Raw genomic sequence first — 18,760 nt, forward strand, 5'->3', positions numbered from 1 at the left:
CAAATTCATTGCAGTTTATGGCTGTAACCTAGGAAACTTTGATTCTTCGACAACTTTTATTGTCATTTCGTATACACGATGTGTATACAAAAGAAAAGTTCGTTTTGTAAAGCTTTCGTGACATTTCCATTTCTTAAAGTGCAGCAATGATTGAATGTAAACAGTGTGGGAGAAAAAACATGGTGCAAAAAAAAATGAAGTAATATGGAAGTTCAGAGCATCAAAAATGGTGCAATTATGCAGTGTTTTGGTTTGGTGTTGTCAGTGTGATGCAGAGTCTGTGACATGATTTAGTTATTGGAGGGGTATAACTAATGTTATGTACTGTAGGTGTAGATTCCTGGGTAAAAGAAGTGATCAGCAGAGGCGTAGCCAGAAAATCATAATAGGGGTGGCCAGTCAATAACCAATGTACACTGAGGGGTGGCCGAAAAGCAACAGAACCTCAGGGTCAATCTACACTGTTCTAACAGGAAAAAGCAAAACATCCATATTTTTTAAACTAAAGACAAACTATACTTTCCTGCAGCCTTTGCTAGCAAATAGATGCATATATTTAAACATCTTTGCTGTATAAATAAAAGGTATAGTGCACAAAATCTTTCAGGTTTGGGTTCTGGGGCGAACATATTTCACATTGTTATTACCTACTTTTATCAATAATCATTCTGCAAAAAAAAAAAAAAAGATATAAATCTACTAATATCCACATTTAATTAATTCTTGTTATTATTAAAGTAGTTATATATCTATGATTTCATTGAAGACTCCTAGATGACTTGCAGAGGCACATAATTTTATCTATACCCCAAATAAATCAAAATTTAGTTCAGAAAAGAGCATGAATTCTGTATGTATCATGTTTGTATATTCATGTGCATAATTAACCACAGTAGTTTTGTTGTCCAGTAGTTTGTAGTTTGTTCATATATGAAAAATGTAAATGTTTAATAAGTTTGAATATTCCCCTTCAGAGTATTACTGCTGCCACCATCTGTATTAGAAGGAAAAAAAATGGTAGGGGTGGCCGCAGGGCTGGGCAATGATTGGTTAATGCTACGTTTACACCAAAAGCAGCAGAGGCAGCAGAAGCAGCTAGTTTACATGCAAAGTTAATGGTTGATGCGCGTCAAGGCGCAGCAAAACGTCCCGCAGCCCGTTTTGAGGAGCAGGCACATCGCTTCTGAGCAGCTGAAGCAGCGCGTCGTAAGCTTCTGAGCATCTGATGCGGGCGATGCTGCTGCTTGAGTTGGAAAAATTGAATGTTTGCTGCTCGATGCGCCACATCAACCAATCAGAGAAGCTGATCTGGGAGCTGGCAGGGAGAGACACACATCGATGATAAAGATAGCTATGATCACTCCACTGAAACAGTTTATTAACTCCTTAATTAACTTAAAATGCCGAAATCTGCCGGCAAAATGTTCGCTTTTATTATCCTGGTGCCTGCTGTTTGGATTAAAACACCTTCCAGCCACCACTGCAAACCGTGAAGAGGCGACCGGGCCAGAAGCTGCTATTGAATTGGATACCTACTGACAGCTCACTGCCGGTATGTGGGGGTCTGAGCGGCTCTGACAGAGACATAATATTTGAATGCAGGATGGTAATCTGGATGAACTGGCTGCACTGATGAAGTTTTCATGTTGACTTTCACACTTAAAAAACATATTAAAACCACTTTTCACCCACTGATCACAGCAAATTTAGCTGCCATTGTTACAGGAAAAGAAAGGATAGTGTAGACCCACTTTTCCACCTGGCAGCTGAAGCAGCTTTGCATCAAAAGTGAAGCAGGTGGCGCGGTTTTACTGCCTTTGGTGCGTAGCATAAGGGTGGCCATGGCCACCCCTGACCCCCCATCTAGCTCCGCCCCTGGTGATCAGGACTTTTTACAGCAGTGTTAATGTGTTTCTAGAGATCGCTTCTGTGGCTGAGCGTCTCTGACGTAGCGCTTAGCGCGTCCCGCCGGGGAGGGCCAGGAGGGCGGTGCTGCTGACTCCAACTACCGTATATTGGAGCGATCCTCGGAATTCATCGCCCCCTCTTCTCTCTGAGTTTCTCCGAGTGTCGATCGCTGAAGTGTTTCTGGCCCGAGAAAGAAAACATGGCTGGATATCTGAAAGTCCTCAGCACCCTTTCAAGGTCGGCCGGTGCGGCTTTCTCCAGAAATCCCGCAGTGCTCGCTCCGGCTGCAAATTGCCAGACTTTGCAACAAAGAAACTGTGAGTGGATGGAGATAACGGGGGAGGACATCCTCCGTCCTTATCGGGTCGGGTTGATGAATGAATAGTGATGCATGTAGCTTGTGTTTTTTGATCGAATTATAAGGCGGTATGTATAAAGAAAGAAAAACAAGGAAGGACGTGGAGCGTCAACCGTTGGAAGCCGGTGGCGCGCGCTCTCTGCAGCAATGCTAGCTTAACGTTTGCCCGGGCTACTGTTAGCCATCTGGGATGCTGTAAATAGCTTTAATGGCGCTGTTAGAGCAAGGCCAGCGATGCTCCACAGGCCTGTTTAAATGCATCTGAATCGGCTAACCCGCTGCGGGTTGTTTTGGCCATGAGGAGACGGATGTAAACGTCGAGGAAGCTGAAGGGCAAGGCGACAAAGCGAAAGCTTTCTTCACCTTTCTCTTCCAAAGTTCGAGAAGCAACTGATTCATCATTTAAAAAATATGCGCTAACCGCAATGAATGACACAACAACTGCTTTGCAATGTCAGAAAACGGAATTATACATGCAGCTTTCATACATTATTTACGCCCAATTGTGAGATAACGTTTGCAGTCGGCGTTAAAAGAAGTGCTAGAAATGAGTCAAGATGTTCCGTTTTTAGCTGTTTATGCGGGCATTTGTATGACATTCCTTGAGGGGGTTTAACTGGGGGGGAGGATATTCATTGAAACCAACTAAGGAAGATATTTACGCAGAACAACTGACATTTGGAGGTATTGTTATTATGAGTTAAACTTTAGGGAAAAGTTTCCTCAAGGTCAGCCGCTGCTTACGAGAGTCTGTAGCAGGGAGCAATGGCTGCCGCTGCCCGCGGTGTCCTACAGGCTGTCTGCTTCTGGGTCACATCCAGACTGCAGCACCATAACCTCACTATGAGACACCTTACCTTTAAATCACACGTGGAAGGCTGTCGAGATTTAATTCCAATGTTGAATTGTCACTTTCTCTTAGTGCCATTTTTAGCCAACAGGCCTGTAATATGGATCTGTATTTAATTATAGTGTGATTTCTACAGACATTCTACGGTAGAGGATTAGGGTGACTGGAAAAAAAAAGTTAACTGATTTTTACATTTTATTTCAGTAGAATATGACAAAAAAGTCAGAATTCTGACTTTGATCTCAGAATTCTGACTTCAATCTCAGAATTCTGACTTTATTCTGACTTTTTTCCCTCAGAATTCTGACTTCAGATTCTGACTTCAGTTTGAGAATTCTGACTTCAGTCTCAGAATTCTGACTTTTTTTCCTCAGAATTCTGACCACAGTCTCAGAATTCTGACTTTTTTTATCACAGCTAACAAGCATGTTAGCATCAAGCAGTAGTCATCTACGTTTTAGAGATTAGCTCTTGTTTTAATCACCTTCGGCTCTTCCATTAATGAAATGGCATCACCGGGGACCCCTCGTGCGCGTAAAAAGTTGCTTAATTGCGTCATTTTCCACCATGGTGTTACTGGCCCTCCTTAATAACTCACATATTTGTCAGTCAAGCTGTGTCCTCTCACATCTCTTCCTTCATATTGTGCTCATCTACATTAAGATCCACAATTCTGAGATTAAAGTCTGAATTCTGACTTTTTTCCCATATTAAACTGAAATAAAATTCAAAAATCAGTCAACTTTTAAAAATTTTTTTCAGTGTCACTAATCCTCTTCCCTAACATCCTAACTTTCGTAGCTACACAAAATACAAAGTTTTAAAGAGACACTGCACTTTTTTTTTTAGCTTCTGAACGATATTTTTTAGATGCATTTTCATTCCTGGACAAATGCCTTTTGAATGCAGTTAGGCTTAAAGAAAATGAACTGAAATATTCAATCAGACTTTTTTTTTTTTACAGATTTCAATGTAAGAACAGTAAAGTGGATGAAGTCCAGCTATGTCAGATGTTTATGAGACAAAATGAAGTCCAAACAAGCATTGAAAAGCTGCGGTCATGTGGGTTTCATCCTAAAGTGTGAAGTTATCAGCAATTGTCTATATTTGACATGCTATTTTATTACACAGACCTCATGGAAAGAATTGGATGAGATGTTTTTGCTTCTGGTGGATTCAAGGTATTTGAGAGTGACATAAATACCAGTTTGTGAGTGTAATTTTAATAAACACATCATAACACAAACTATGATTTTTACCAAAACGGAGAGGTTATTAAAACAACGAAATATTTCTAATCAACCTAATATTTTTAGTGATCAGTCTAGATCTGAATGGTGCTCCAGCTGAAATTAGTTGTTTTTAAGAGAGAAAAAAAGATGATGAATAATGTAAATACTTTAAGTTATGTTCAAAAGAAACAATATTTTTAACAAAAAGATTTCAGGGATAAATCCCACTATTCATACCTGTAGTATAACCTTGGAATATTTGATAAGTCGTTCCACAAATCAAATTATCTTCCACAAAATGGCTAAATGTTACGATTGTTTCTATTTGTCAAAAGGTACGACTTCTGCAGGCTATGTTTCACAAAGTAAGCAAGTAAACAGAAGACAAATTGAGGTCTGTCTGCGATGCAGCATATAGAGAAGTGTTTTTTTTTTTTTTTTTTAGGGAGACCGTAAAACATTAAAAATGTAACGGCTAAAACAAAAACAAACTCATCAGGAGAAACAGTCTCACCCAGATGGTGTTACAATGTTTCGATGTGTTTGTTTTTCTTAGCTGTGATTGAATCAGCTTGCCATTTAAAGTTTGTTGTGTACATAGGTGATGGAGGTGATAAGCCTGTAGCCCAAGAATGCTCGGGGTCAATAAGAAACTGCTGGAAGATAGCATTGCAACAACTGAGAAGACTTTTGAAATGTAGTCACAAAGCAGACTACTATATCAGCTGTGGACCCAAATCAATACGATATATGAAATATGGTTTGTATCTTTAAGAAACTGCAATTATGCCAGGGGAAGTATGGAGTTATCATGCAGTTTTTTAAATTTGACTAAAGATTAAAAGCAAAACATCCTGCCATGGATTGATCAAATAAAAGATTGAATATTATATCGTTATAGCAATGTTATTACCATTTTTTTGGGACGCAAAAACTTCATAAACAATTAAGTTTTTTAAAGTAAACAGCTTATGTTGGTGGATTAATGATAGCTCCCCTATTGGCGACTGTCTGTCCTGATAAAGACTGCAGTCTGCTGCTAACAGGGGCCCCTCTTATAGCCGGCCAATGGTAGTTTTGGTGTGAAATTACCTGACAGAGAAGGATTGGAAGCACTACTTTATGCTTTCATTCATAACTGTGAATTTGACATAAATGTTTCTTAACAACAACATTTGTGTTTAAAAGCAAAATAAAAGTTAGCAGTCTTTTTTTTTTTTTAGCCAGAGGCAGTAATAGGTAGGGGGAGGGGCCCCAGTGTGTTGCTCCACATGGCTGGACACCTGGCACTGGGGTTTACAGGAATTTTATTGGTTTAGAAAATGCAACTTTTTCAAAGTAGCAGATCTTTGATACAGACTATAAACCTTGTCCTTTCCTAGAATACAACAACATAACATTTCCCACCACATGAAATTAGTCTTTTATCTCATGATGGTGTATTAAGAGAAGCAGTTTGCTTAGAAATCTTAGCTTCAGCTCGGTCTCTTTCTCCATTGTTTCTATCTAACCTACCAGCTGTAAGATGGCTTCTCCTGTTTAAGGGATTATAACTAAAGTGGTTTAAAGCTCAATCTTATTTAGGGTGAAAGTTGACTGGAGAAGACAGACGGAAAGTCGTGCACTCCGAGTTCATCTTTAAATGCTTGTCCTGGATGTGTGCGGCAGTACTTGAACTTACGACACGGCTTTAAACAGTCCAGTTTTAAAATTAGTGGTCTCTTTCCTGTAAGACTGCTTAATGCTTAAAGCAGGCGCTGTAACCTTGGGCAGATTGTCTTGTTAACATACTTGTGTTGGTGTTCTGTCATTTGTCTCACATCATCTAAAGATTGATTGTGTGAAACCAATCCCTCATAAATTTGGATTTCAGGAATATTTAAGATTTAGACACATCTATATACATCTGAAATAGATCCTGTTCTGATCAGAATATATAGATTTTTATAATATGTGTTTCGTTAAACATGCAAAAAGGATAAAGCCCCCACACTTTGTGCAATGTTTAGTTTTTGTTTTACTTTATATTTTGGTTTGTGGTTACCTATCCGTTTTATTTTAGTCTTCACAATAGCTTCATATCTTCAGAGCTGCTTTTGCAAATGAGGCAGCAGGTGGGCTCACATGACTGTTGCAGTGTGCCCTTCAGAGCAGCGCTCAGTAGTTACATAACAAGCTTAGCTTATTGCTTCCCCCCTCTCCTTTTGCTGCGTGGAAGCAGAGTCCTGCATTTGCGGACGTGGGGTCGATGATGGCTTAGAAACGATGCTGGACAGCAGCTCATGTAGACTTACCCACAATGCACTGGGGCATGTCTGCTGTTATTTACATGGATAAATACAGATAAAACTGTTTTATACAGAAAAGATATGTTACACTCTGATCCAGTTTGGCTTTAAATTCTGCTTTTTATTGTGAGCTGCATGTTCAAATGAGCATTTAGGGATTGGCATTTTAAATTTACTTTCTGTTTCAGAAGCAATAGATAACAGAGCAGAGAGTGTTTTTAATTAACTACATTAGGCAGACTTTGGTATTATTCCAGCTGATAAAATGCAACCTTGGGGGAAAAAGTATCAATCCCAAAGGGCCAAAGGTGAAGCTTAAGAGAGCTCCTTTGTCCTACTTTTGCTTTAAAACGAAGCAGTTTGATAACATTCTGGTACTTTTTAAGGGCATATTAGACTTCTGCATACCGCACACATCAAATGTCGCTTGGGTCTGGTCGTGAACCAGTTTTTCTGGTATGCTTCTGCACCGTCGCTCTGGAATGTCTAGGGACGCACAACAGTTTCCCTACAAAGCGCAAGGGGGAGCCTATTCAAGAACTCTCGAAAACTTAGGCGGAGTTTATCTTCCAAAACAACAATTGCTTGTCTGCAAGATATCACAGAGATGGATGTAGAGTTGCTAGACATCGAAGAGGATATATTTATTTATATAATTTGTCTGAGGCATCATACAGGTGGTTGTACTTCTGAACCTCCTCAATTAACCTTTTGTTGTAGTTGTCCATTGTTCCTCGGTTTTAAAAATGGCGCACCCCGGCACCGAATCGAGAAGGACGACCACACAGACAGCTGGAAAGGCATCCCAAGGACCAATCACAGCTGCTTTTTGTCTGCGCACTTCCGCTTGAGATCTGCGCAGGTTTGCGACCATCCGATGCATAGTCAGGATTTTTTTTAGGTTTCGTGACGACGGTTGCGGAACCTCTGCGCAGGGGGCGTGGTCAAGCACAGAGACAGATTTGACGGTTGCAGAGGCTATGCGTCAGAAGCATAACTTGGCCTTCAAGTGTCCAAAATAAATGAATAGTTAACTGTTCTGCTGTGCAGCATTTTATGAACAATATTTGCTGAGAAGATGATCCGTCATCACGTAGTGATCTCTCCCAAAGTGTTTTCTTGGAGAAGGTTGCAGACAGAACCCCAGTTTAATCCTGCAGACTAACCAGCAAAGAGCACTAACTATATGTTGGGTTTCTGTGGTGCACTTTGACTCTTATGTCGTTTTTCCTCTCTGCATGATTCCATTGTGTAACTTGTTGGTCACAGCTGTTTTTTCTATCCTGTTATTTTCAGTGAGCGGTCACCATGCAGCAGGAGTCAGGTCATGCTTTAAGTTCAGGCCAACCACTGAGTTCAGCTGCTGGTTTAATTTAGTACAATACTTTATCATATTTTTTGACATTTTTAGTAAGGACTGAAGAGGGTGCTGTTTTGAAGGGGTTCCAGTAGACCTTTATACGTTTATTTTGTATTGAACCATTGAGGCTTTATTGGCAGTGGGGGAGCATTAAAATAGCCGGGAAATACGAGACTCGCTTGATCCTCTGCACCTCCCCCTATACTCTCAATTCACTGAACACGTCACTCTGAGCTGACTGACACCAGAGGGGATTAGAGAAGGGTTGGTTAAAAAAAAAAAGTAGATAAAATGTTAATACAGGCTCAATGTTTAAAAAATCTTTCTCAGACAATTCTTCTTGAATTCCAAAATATAAACTGGATTTGTATGAGCTGGGAAGCTTGGTCAACACATGATCTAATGCTCATTTAGTGCTTAAAAGGTAGTTTAAGTGTGACGTTTTAAAAAAACAACTTTATACCAGCAAAATCTTTTCTAATTACCTGGAAGACGTTTTTTTGTTTGTTTTTGCATTCCACTATGCTTTATTTTAGTATTCATTGGCAGTTCCTGCATTGTTAAAACAAATTGTCATGTTTTTCTGGATTGAATTTTAGCACAGAAAATAAACTTCCTTGTTCTTTCAATCAACAGATGCTGACAAGCGCATCAAAGTGGCCAACCCGGTGGTTGAGATGGATGGAGATGAGATGACCAGGATCATCTGGGAGTTCATCAAAGAGAAGGTGATAAATTAGCAGGCAGCTGTGAAGGAGTGAACGTACAAATGAGGAGGAGGGATAGTGTAGGCTGTGACTGAGTAGTTCAGCGAGGGATTTTGTTTTTAAAGGCGGGTGGTAGAGAACAGATGTTGTTGGCTCAGGATTCAAATCTGAGAGTGTTAGCTCAGCTGGTTTCTCCTGCTCACCATTCCAATTAGGGTTGTTTTACACTCAGAAAAAATGCATATATTCCTCTAGATGGCATCCTTTTTAAATGTGTAATACGTTCATTTCTCCTCTTCCTTTGTAGCTCATCCTCTCAAATGTCGATGTAGAGCTGAAGTATTATGATTTGGGTCTTCCGTACCGCGACCAGACTGATGACCAGGTCACCATCGACTCCGCCCTCGCCACCAAGAAATACAACGTGGCGGTTAAATGTGCCACCATCACACCGGATGAAGCCAGAGTGGAAGGTCTTTAACTAAACCTTGATTTCCTATCATACTTTTTCATCTTTTAGGTATTCTCCTCTTTAAATTGGTGTTTGGGTCTACAAAAGTTAACGAGCCGATTTAAATGTATTTGGATTTCAGACTCTAGCTGATTCAGAAAAAAAGGTTAAACATGATCAGATTATTTAATTCATGTAAACATAGCTAGCGTCTAGCAAAATTCCTAGCTGCAGTTGGTGATGGGAAGAAATTCTTTTCTGGAAGCTAATTCATGACAAACAGGCTTTGATTCCTGCAAAATATGATTCACAATCTTGGGTTTATACATTTTATACCAAAAAAAAAAAAAAGAAAGAAAAAAAATCGTTTTTTGTAAACATGTCAACTGGTAGAAGCTCTTTTGCAGGTTTTACTGAGATTATTGATGCAATTGGTGGTGCTCATGATTAAAAAAGTTTTAAAAAGTAAATATATATCAGATTGAAGTTGATTGAAAGGGGGGTTAAATACTTGATCTTTGCTACAAGTAGATTTTGATGGTGGAAATGGAAAGATGGCGGTTACTGGAACTGGGAAACTCCTGTTGTCCTCTTAAGAGCCAGAGATTTTAGGTGAATATAGAACAATATCTGAGATCATGTGAAAACGTGATGGCAGCACTTGTATTTCCTTATGAATACTGCATTGACTGTCTGTGTTATTTTTAAAAACAAACTTGTATATAGCTTTGTCTGTGTCTCTATTAGATAATAGTTATTTCTCCTTTTTTATGTCCAGAGTTTGGCCTAAAGAAGATGTGGAAGAGTCCCAACGGAACCATCAGGAACATCCTGGGCGGCACCGTGTTTCGTGAGCCAATCATCTGCCAGAACATTCCCAGGCTTGTTCCTGGTTGGACGCAGCCCATCACTATTGGCAGACATGCCTTTGGTGACCAGGTAGGCCTCTACACATTTTCAGGGTTCTGATACAGCCTCCAGGACTCTGGGTGGGGAAAAAATAATTTGACATTTAAGATATAAAACTTTGTTTGTAATTGGAAGTAAAAAGATGTTCTTGAAAAATATTACTGCTCTTGAAAAATATTACTGCTTAAATAGCGTTAATTTTTTTGCTTAGTACTCGTGACAGTGTCATGACAATAAAGTTAAATTCTTCTTTATTCTTAAGCTTTATTTGCAACGAAAGGCTCCCAACAGGTTAAAGCTTTAAATCTAAAAGAAGACTGCCTTATCAGAGCCAATTAAGGGGGGAATTGATCTATTCCCTGTCTGGTTAATTATTTGGTGCATATTTAGATGCTAAATAAAGTAATGGCACAGTTTGTTCTTTTTACAAACAAGATAGACAAGTGATGAGCAACAAGTAGTAATTATAGTCCAGATTTTATAAGTCATCTTGTAAGAATATTTGAGAACAGATTAAGTTAAATTCAGAGACTATAAACAGCTTTTATTATCACACTGCTGAGTGGGAAGGAAGCGTCAGCACGATTTTTTGGTTTAATTTGTAGAACACATTGACCATGGCATTCAGTAAAATATCTGGGATTTATAAAAAAAAAAAAAAAGAACCCTAAAAATATACTTCAGACACTTCAGAACTGTTTGCTAAACTTCCTTGCTGTGTTCTTCTACAGTACAGAGCAACAGACTTTGTTGTGGATCAGCCTGGCAAGTTCAAGATGGTCTTTACGCCCACTGATGGAAGTGCAGGCAAGGAATGGGAGGTCTATGACTTCCCAGCGGGTGGCTGTGGAATGGGCATGTACAACACAGACGAGGTGAGCAAGGCCTGTTTGGAGATAAAATACCAATTTATCACCTCCTCCCAGGAGGTTTTGTTTTTAGGAGCATTTGTGTGTGTGTTTTTTGTCTGTGTGGGATAACTTGGAGGGTTTTAATGAAATCTTTATCAGATGTTTTCCTCATGCCAAAGGGAAATCTATTACATTTTGGTGTTGATCCAGATCCCAATCTCGATACAGGACTTTTTTATTTGAACATTGTGAGATAGGGCTATATTGCCAAAAACTGTTTCCCCTCTAAACCAGAGGGTGGCAGCAGTGACTATTGACAGCGTCTCAAAAAGTCTGGAGTTATTTTACTGAAGATAAAAACTCAAAAAACGGAACTTTGTTGGTTTTTTTGTTTTTTTAGCAGGATCAATAGAAAACTTATGCATGGATTTTATAGAAATATTTAGCCAGAGGTGTGTCTCATACAAAGAAATGATTCATTAAACTTTGGTAATGATTCAGATAATGAATCAGAAATTTCTGAATTTTAATGAAGAAAAGACAGAAGTCATGGTCTTTGGTGGCACATCTGTGACCCCCTCCCTAGTTGATCTCGGTTCTCTATCGCAATACAGTAAACCAACTGTAAGAAACCTCGGGGTAAAAGTGGACTCAGACCTTAAATTTGACAGCCAGATAAAAGCTGTAATGAGTGTTGATTTTATGTACACATGTTGATTTTATGTACACATGTTGATTTTTATCCTGTGCGGGCAGTGCTTTTATTTTATTTTATTACTTTTATTTATTTTAGTTATTTTATCTTTTTGTGCAGCACTTTGGAAACCTTGTGTTTATTTAAACCGTGCTATATAAATAAAGTGGATTGGATTGGATAATGTGCAAGCTTTAGCTTTAGGCATAAGTCACAATTTAAGGCAATATCTGCAGCTTGGAGGAGGTCTGCACCCTCAAGGTGCTTTTCTAGTTATTTGTTGGATTTTTCAGTGGCATCCAAAACAAGTGCATGAGCTCAACTATCCTGTTTTAGCCTTTGATATCCTGGAAGGTCCTTTTTTCTTATCTTTATTTTACAGAAAATTACTTTTTTCCTATTAAAAAAAACTGCAATTTTTTTCTACAAAAATATAAACTCATAAGTTTTAATCAAAGATAAATGGTTCTAATTTAACTCGATCGTGCAAATCCTTAAAAAGTCTTAAAGGGCATTGAATTATTCTATATAAACTTGAATTGGGTTTAAAACGTCTTAAATCACTATTGGAATAGGGTCTGTGCTGAGGGAAGCAGAGAGGGGGGATTTGTAAAATTGTGCGGTGCAGTGTTGGCTTTCAGCCAACTAGTTTTTAACCCGCTTTGCTACTGTTTTGTTTGCCCTCATCATGTCGGTCTGTTTGATTTAACAACATCAGAGGTCATCGTAGATGACTTTCATCTCAACAAGGGGAAGGTTATAAACCTTTTACAGCTGATAAAGACCTCCGGCAGGCATGAACTGTTTGTTTTTCTCTTTTTACCAGTCTATCACAGGGTTTGCACACAGCTGTTTCCAGTATGCCATTGGCAAGAAGTGGCCACTCTACATGAGCACAAAAAACACCATTCTGAAAGCCTATGATGGCAGGTTTAAAGACATCTTCCAGGACATCTTTGAAAAGTGAGTCAGACTGATTCTTGAAGTACTTTTATAGTCATTAGGAGGAGGACGGTGAGAAAAAACTAAAAAAAATCAAATCCTTTGTACATCCTACAGGCATTACAAACCAGAGTTTGATAAACTGAAGATCTGGTATGAGCACAGGCTTATTGATGACATGGTTGCCCAAGTGCTGAAGTCTTCAGGAGCATTTGTTTGGGCTTGCAAGAACTATGATGGAGATGTTCAGTCTGATATTCTTGCACAGGGTGAGATTTAAAAAATAAATCTGGATTATATTTGAAAATGCTATCCCATAGTGGAAGATGACGTCAAACTAAACTATCTTTTCTCTTTGTAGGTTTTGGCTCTCTTGGGCTGATGACATCGGTCCTTGTCTGTCCTGATGGCAAGACTATTGAGGCTGAGGCAGCCCACGGCACAGTGACCAGGCACTATCGCGAGCACCAGAAGGTTTGCAGCCATCAGTCTTTGTCAATCACCCCCTCTGTATTGGAGCAAACATTTTAAAAGAGCTGTGCAGAGCTGCTTTATCTCCTTTCACTTTCATTTGTGGCTCTATATTGCCACCATGTGGTGAAAATGGAGTAAAATATTATTCACCGCCTGACTGAACAAGATGTTTTCCAATTTGAAAGATTTCAAAACTGTATTTCAAGTGCAACTTATTCTATATATCAACAAAGTATGTATATTTTCCAGCATTTATTTTAGTAAATTTTGATAAATATGGCTTTTAGGTATTAAAACTAAGAATTCAATTTCTCTGAAAATGTAGCTATTAAAATGACTTTTTAATATAGAAATAACATCATACATAGCAACATGTCAATGTACTGTATGTTGTTTACATTCTAACCTTGATTAGGCTTCCCCTTGCCTTAATTACTACATCAGCCTGTCAAGGCTGTTGTAAACACTATTGTTTTATTGTTTTTGCATTTTTCTTTTGTAATTACACTAACTCCCTTGACCCAGTTTACCATGAATGCATTATGCAGCATTCTAATCTTTTTGAGGGACCTTTTCTAGCATATCCTCCTTATAGAGGGTGTTGATGGTGGACAGCTGCCAAGTTGGCCGTCTTTACAGTGTTTGTGTAGGACATCAATTAGCCACAGCATAATATTTCAATAATAAACATGCTTTTCATTGGTCTTATTTAATGTTTAATTCTCAGAGCTAATTATTATTTTATTTTAGACTCAGATCAAAAAGGTGCAGAAATCAAACTCTTGAATCGCAGTACTCTGCATGTTGTATTTATATAGCATGAGTTTCACTTTTTGATTCAAGTTACTAAGATGAAATAAGTTTGATGTTATTTTCTGTTGTGAGGTGTACATGTGTGGTAGCTCATTTCTAGTTGGTTATTTTGCTCTCAGGGGAGACCTACCAGCACAAACCCCATCGCCAGCATCTTCGCCTGGACGAGAGGCTTGGAGCATCGTGGAAAACTTGATGGCAACCCCGACCTCATAAAGTGAGAAGTCTAATATGTCTGGGAACACTCCAGCCTTAGGGTGAAAAACTAGGTTTTCTAACTGTTTATTGTGTTTATAGGTTTTCCCAGACGCTAGAGAGGGTGTGTGTTGAAACCGTCGAGAGCGGCGTCATGACCAAGGACCTTGCAGGCTGCATCCACGGCCTCTCCAAGTAAGTTTGTTATTTTAGTATTCATGTTTTAGAAAATGCTTTTTGGAGCCTTGTCTTAAAACTCTTGACCTCTACAAATTTAAATGTTTTGAATAGTAAGTTTAATAGTTTCAGTATTTACAGCAGTCATTGCTGTTCTGCTCTTTTCAGTAAAACTCCAGCCTCATCTGATCAGTTATACAGGCTAAACAAACCTATATAAATATGGGTGAACTGTGATCCTGTTTATTTACCACACAACAGTTGTATTATTTTTGCTCCATAGCCATATTGTATAGTAGGCTTAGACCTGCCAACTGACAGGCAGTGTGCAGCCAGGAGGGGGAGAGCTGTTGTTTATTTCAGTTCCAACAGCAAGAGAAAAGCACCCCAGAGGTGTTCATTTGGAGGAACGTATTGGACTTTTCTGTTGTTGTTAGTAGCCAGATTGTAGGAATGGTGTAAAGGAAACATCAAATAGCATTTTTATTCATTCCGCTAATTGGTTTGTGTTGCAGTTTATGAGAAACTAAACATGTTTTTAAGGCTCTTGTTTTCTTTAGTTGGATGAAATCTTTCAGCTGCCTTGTTTTAAGTTTTTAGTTTTCATACAAATCTACTAAAAGCATCATTCGTTGAAATAATAATTCCATTTCCAACCTAAGTGATGATATATTCTAATAAAATTGTGTAGATTTCATAAAATTGTGCAACTTTTTTCCTCCTAACAGTTCTATTGTAGGTTGATGAAAGACTTAAAAATAAGATGTCTTAAGGTGACTTCTTTTCTCAAGTTGTCTTATTGGATGATCAGCTCCACACAAAAACGTACGCCCACTGACTGTTAGAATGAAGCTTGAGAGGCCAGTGTTTGCAATATGCTGGAACTTAATCATTTACTCTTAATATGGTGCAGGGCTGTGAAGTTATTAGCATTCTCATCCTGTCATTCATTTATTATTAGAAAGAAACTCAATCAACTCTACTCTAGATAGATTCCTCATCAATCTGGAGTAGAGCGGATCCTTCAGGCAGGAAGTCAGTGGTTAAAAAGCAAAGTGGATCCGGTGAAATTTTCAAATTAAATGATACACGGGCAGACGGGATTGCATTTATTCTGAAACAACAAAACCCTACCTGAGGTTCCAACTTTGTGTAATATAACCTGCAGGTGTGGCTGTCATGGTTTGGCTGAAAGTAACTGTTAAATACCCCAGCCTGCTGTTCAGCACCTTCCTAAAAAACACAGAGGGGTAGTTAGATCTTGAACTACACTGAAATGTTTAGTTCCCCTCTTTGCACTGGACAAACTAAACAAGCTTATAAGTCATCCATCATAGTTAAGTCTTTTAAGTCTAAGTACTTTTGAGCTAGTAATTGTGGATATTCAAAGCTTGCATGGCAGCCTCAAAATTCTCACAGCAGGTCACAAGTTTGCATTGATTCCTATATACTTTCACGCAAGGTTAATTTTTAATATTTTGTTTTGTTTTAGAGGTCGATTACTTCTCCAGGCTCAGGTAGTAGATGAGAAAAGTTTTTAGTGGCTAAGTCTAAAATCACATATTTATTATTATTATTTATAGAGATCACTGTATTTTTGTGATGTGTGTTGATGCGTAATGTCAGGGTTTCTGAGGGTCATTAAAAGTCATGAAATTGTTTTTTTTTAAATGAGGGCCTTAATTGGCACTAAAATTAATTAAATGTAATTATTGTGCCATTTAAAATGCTTTATTTAAAAAAAAAAAGTTTATGAAGACAATTTTTGTCAGGTATATTATATCAGATATAACTGGATATATATTTTCTACTCTTTATCTCCCATCCTATTGTTTAAGATGCCCCCCCCACCACCACCACCACCTATCCATCTATTCTTCAATCCATCTGTTCCTATAGCCATCCATCCATCTGTTAATTATCCATCTGCCCATCATTCATCCAACTGTCCATTCATTCATTGATGCGTCCTCCCATCTGTCTGTCTGTCCTTCCTTCCCTCCTATTAGTCAGTGGTTTTTCTGGGTTACATGTTTGAGGCCTGGCTGCTGTAGAAGTGGCTGCTATAAATTCACACTTGACTTCTCTGGAAAAGAAAATGCATTTTTTATATAAATATGTGTGGGAACCCAAAAAGGAAACGAAAAAAAAGAGAAGAAAGTCCTCAATCTTGTAATCATGTTGTATGACTAAAACATGCCCTGATACTTTACAAATGCTTAATCTATTTGGATAACACTCAGTTAATCCTTTTTTCACTTATCAGAGTTCCTATTCAGTCCATGATTGTCTAGAAAATTAAATGACTTTTTCTTCAACACTTTTTCCATGTCTGTATTAGTAGGGAAACAGAATATGGAATGGGGGGAAAAAAATCTTAATTTCCAGACTTCCCTCCTTTGTAAATGTTATATCCTTCCTCCTTTGAGTCCCTTCACTCCTATCTTATCTCTTTCCTTGCCACCTTTCATCCTTGCAGGTGTCCTGTTTGCCTTTCTCATAGTCTTCCTTCTCCCCTTCCTTTCTTTGTTCCTCATTCTTCATTTCTCCCTTCCTTGGGTCCCAACTTCCTCCCCCCCTCCCTCATGCTCTTCTTTCTGCCCTCATTTCTTCTATTCTTGTCTTACATTCCCCTCTTCTTTTTTATTCCTTCCTTGTCTCACAACTCCCTCCCTCTTGTTCTTCCTTCTGCCCATTATTCTTTCACTGCTTTCCTGCCTTCCTTATATCCTCCTCTTTTTTTTCCAACTTTGCTTTCCCCCATGTGTGTCATTTTTCTTTCGCTCCCTCTTTTCACGATTCTTCTTTACCTTGTCTTTTTTCCTGTGTCCACCTATTTTTTATTTTCTTTTCCTTCCTCCCTTCCAGTTTTGTTGTTTCTGGTTTTTGTTGTTCATATAAATAATCTTAAAGATGAAAAAATATATTTGTGATAAATATATAGTCAACTTGAGTGTTTTATATTTCATGATAAATTGGAGGTCTATAAGGTAGTCTGGGATATGGAGGATCTTACAATATGATATGTGTGGGAATGCTGACTAATTAAATAAGACTATTTAAAAAACCTAAAGCTAAGACAAGGAATACCTAAGTTTTGTTTTTCTTATGTAATGTATACAGAAATTGAAACTTGAAGGAAATTTTGTCCGTTTGTTGTTCTTACTATTTTGTTCTCGGCTTGTGCTGATACACACCTGAGAAAGTTTAACTTTTTTTTTTTTTTTACTTTAAACCATTTTAAGAACAAGTTCATTTGAAAACATAATTTAGAAATTAATCATTTAATACCTGATAAGGTGCAGCCATAGTTTAGGGAATAAATCCAGTTGGTTTTTAGAGCATCTGTATATTGGAGCGTTAAGCCATTACTGACATGAAACTGAAAAGTATATCTTTAAACCCGTGTGCTTCTGTAAAACAGTTTCAAACTTTTTTTTTTTTTTAAGACTGCTACGTTTGCCTAACTGTACATGGATTTTTTTTTTTACATGGTATCCTCACCATTTTGAAAGGTTTTGTTAAGGGGAAATTAATTATTTGGTTCAAAAAGGTTTCAACAAATAAGTAAATTAAAGATTTAGTAGGAAAATGTTATGCAATAATATTTGAATGAGGATCAGAAATTATTTGATGGATTACTAAATTTATATTTTTCCTTATTGATCCTTTTTTTAAAAAAAAGAAACCTTATAATTGTTATTGCGTTATTAATCAAGAGGTGTTTGTAGTTGGCTTGATTTTCCTTCTTTTTGCTTAATTTCCAGTGTGAAGCTGAATGAGCACTATGTGAATACTACAGATTTCCTCGACGCCATCAAGAAAAATCTGGAAAAGGCCCTCGGCAAGTGAAGGACTTGAAACGACAATAAGAGCCAGGAGGTGGCAATGTCACTCTTAAGTTTTTGTACCTCATTTTTAACTTGAAAGGTCAACAAATCCACTTGCGTTTTACCTGAGAGAGCATACACTGTAGGATTAAATAGTGTTCTTTTAGACAATGAAATGACACAAGTCGTCTTTCCATCTGATGACCCCATAAACACCTGACCCATAATGTGCAAGTTTTATTTTTGTAATGTGTAATGTACTCAGTGCTGTGTTATGCCTGGAGCAGGATCAAAGACTGTCAGACATGCTTGCCAATAAATCTTGTTTGACCGATGTTTATCTTTGTGTTTTTTTTTTATTAAAAACTCAGGAGAATTAAGGTAAATAAATTTATTAGACAATTCTGCCTGGTACACAACATTGTACATACATCTCTATTCATATCATCTTCACACTTAAGTCTAAAATGGAAAGCTGTTTAGGATGAGTATCTTCCCCTTTTTGTATAGTTGCTAAGATTGATGCAGTAAACACAGAAGCTGAAGGAAATGAACCACCAAAGAATAGCACTTTTTATTTGTAATGCACAGTATCAACAATTTTAAATGAGGAAACTTTTTTGGAGGTTGCAAGTTTGGTGTGGGAAAAAAAAAAAAAAGCTGAGCAGTGTAAAACTGATTATTTTAAAGATTTCCGCATCTTTCGCAAGGTCCACGGCCC

General features: G+C 38.0%; 1 protein-coding gene across 1 annotated transcript; it reads left to right on the forward strand.

The window, feature by feature from the left end:
• The first annotated feature begins 1,965 nt into the window (after positions 1-1,965).
• LOC107100590 (isocitrate dehydrogenase [NADP], mitochondrial) lies at positions 1,966-18,374 on the forward strand. Its single transcript, XM_015399132.1, has 11 exons — positions 1,966-2,225; positions 8,633-8,724; positions 9,011-9,176; positions 9,933-10,093; positions 10,795-10,938; positions 12,435-12,571; positions 12,668-12,819; positions 12,912-13,024; positions 13,957-14,054; positions 14,135-14,227; positions 17,977-18,374. The coding sequence occupies exons 1-11, from the start codon at positions 2,108-2,110 to the stop codon at positions 18,059-18,061; spliced, it is 1,359 nt and encodes a 452-aa protein (XP_015254618.1). The 5' UTR covers positions 1,966-2,107; the 3' UTR covers positions 18,062-18,374.
• Positions 18,375-18,760: the final 386 nt, after the last annotated feature.

The sequence above is a fragment of the Cyprinodon variegatus genome, unplaced genomic scaffold (genome assembly GCF_000732505.1).
Source record: "Cyprinodon variegatus isolate N-32 unplaced genomic scaffold, C_variegatus-1.0 Scaffold990, whole genome shotgun sequence".
In the NCBI taxonomy this organism is placed as follows: Eukaryota; Metazoa; Chordata; class Actinopteri; order Cyprinodontiformes; family Cyprinodontidae; genus Cyprinodon; species Cyprinodon variegatus.

Coding starts and splice junctions, on each gene's coding strand:
- LOC107100590 (XM_015399132.1), top strand. CDS start 2,108: ATGGCTGGATATCTGAAAGTCCTCAGCACCCTTTCAAGGTCGGCCGGT. Junction 10,094..10,794: donor GACATGCCTTTGGTGACCAG/GTAGGCCTCTAC, acceptor GTTCTTCTACAG/TACAGAGCAACAGACTTTGT. Junction 14,228..17,976: donor TGCATCCACGGCCTCTCCAA/GTAAGTTTGTTA, acceptor CTTAATTTCCAG/TGTGAAGCTGAATGAGCACT.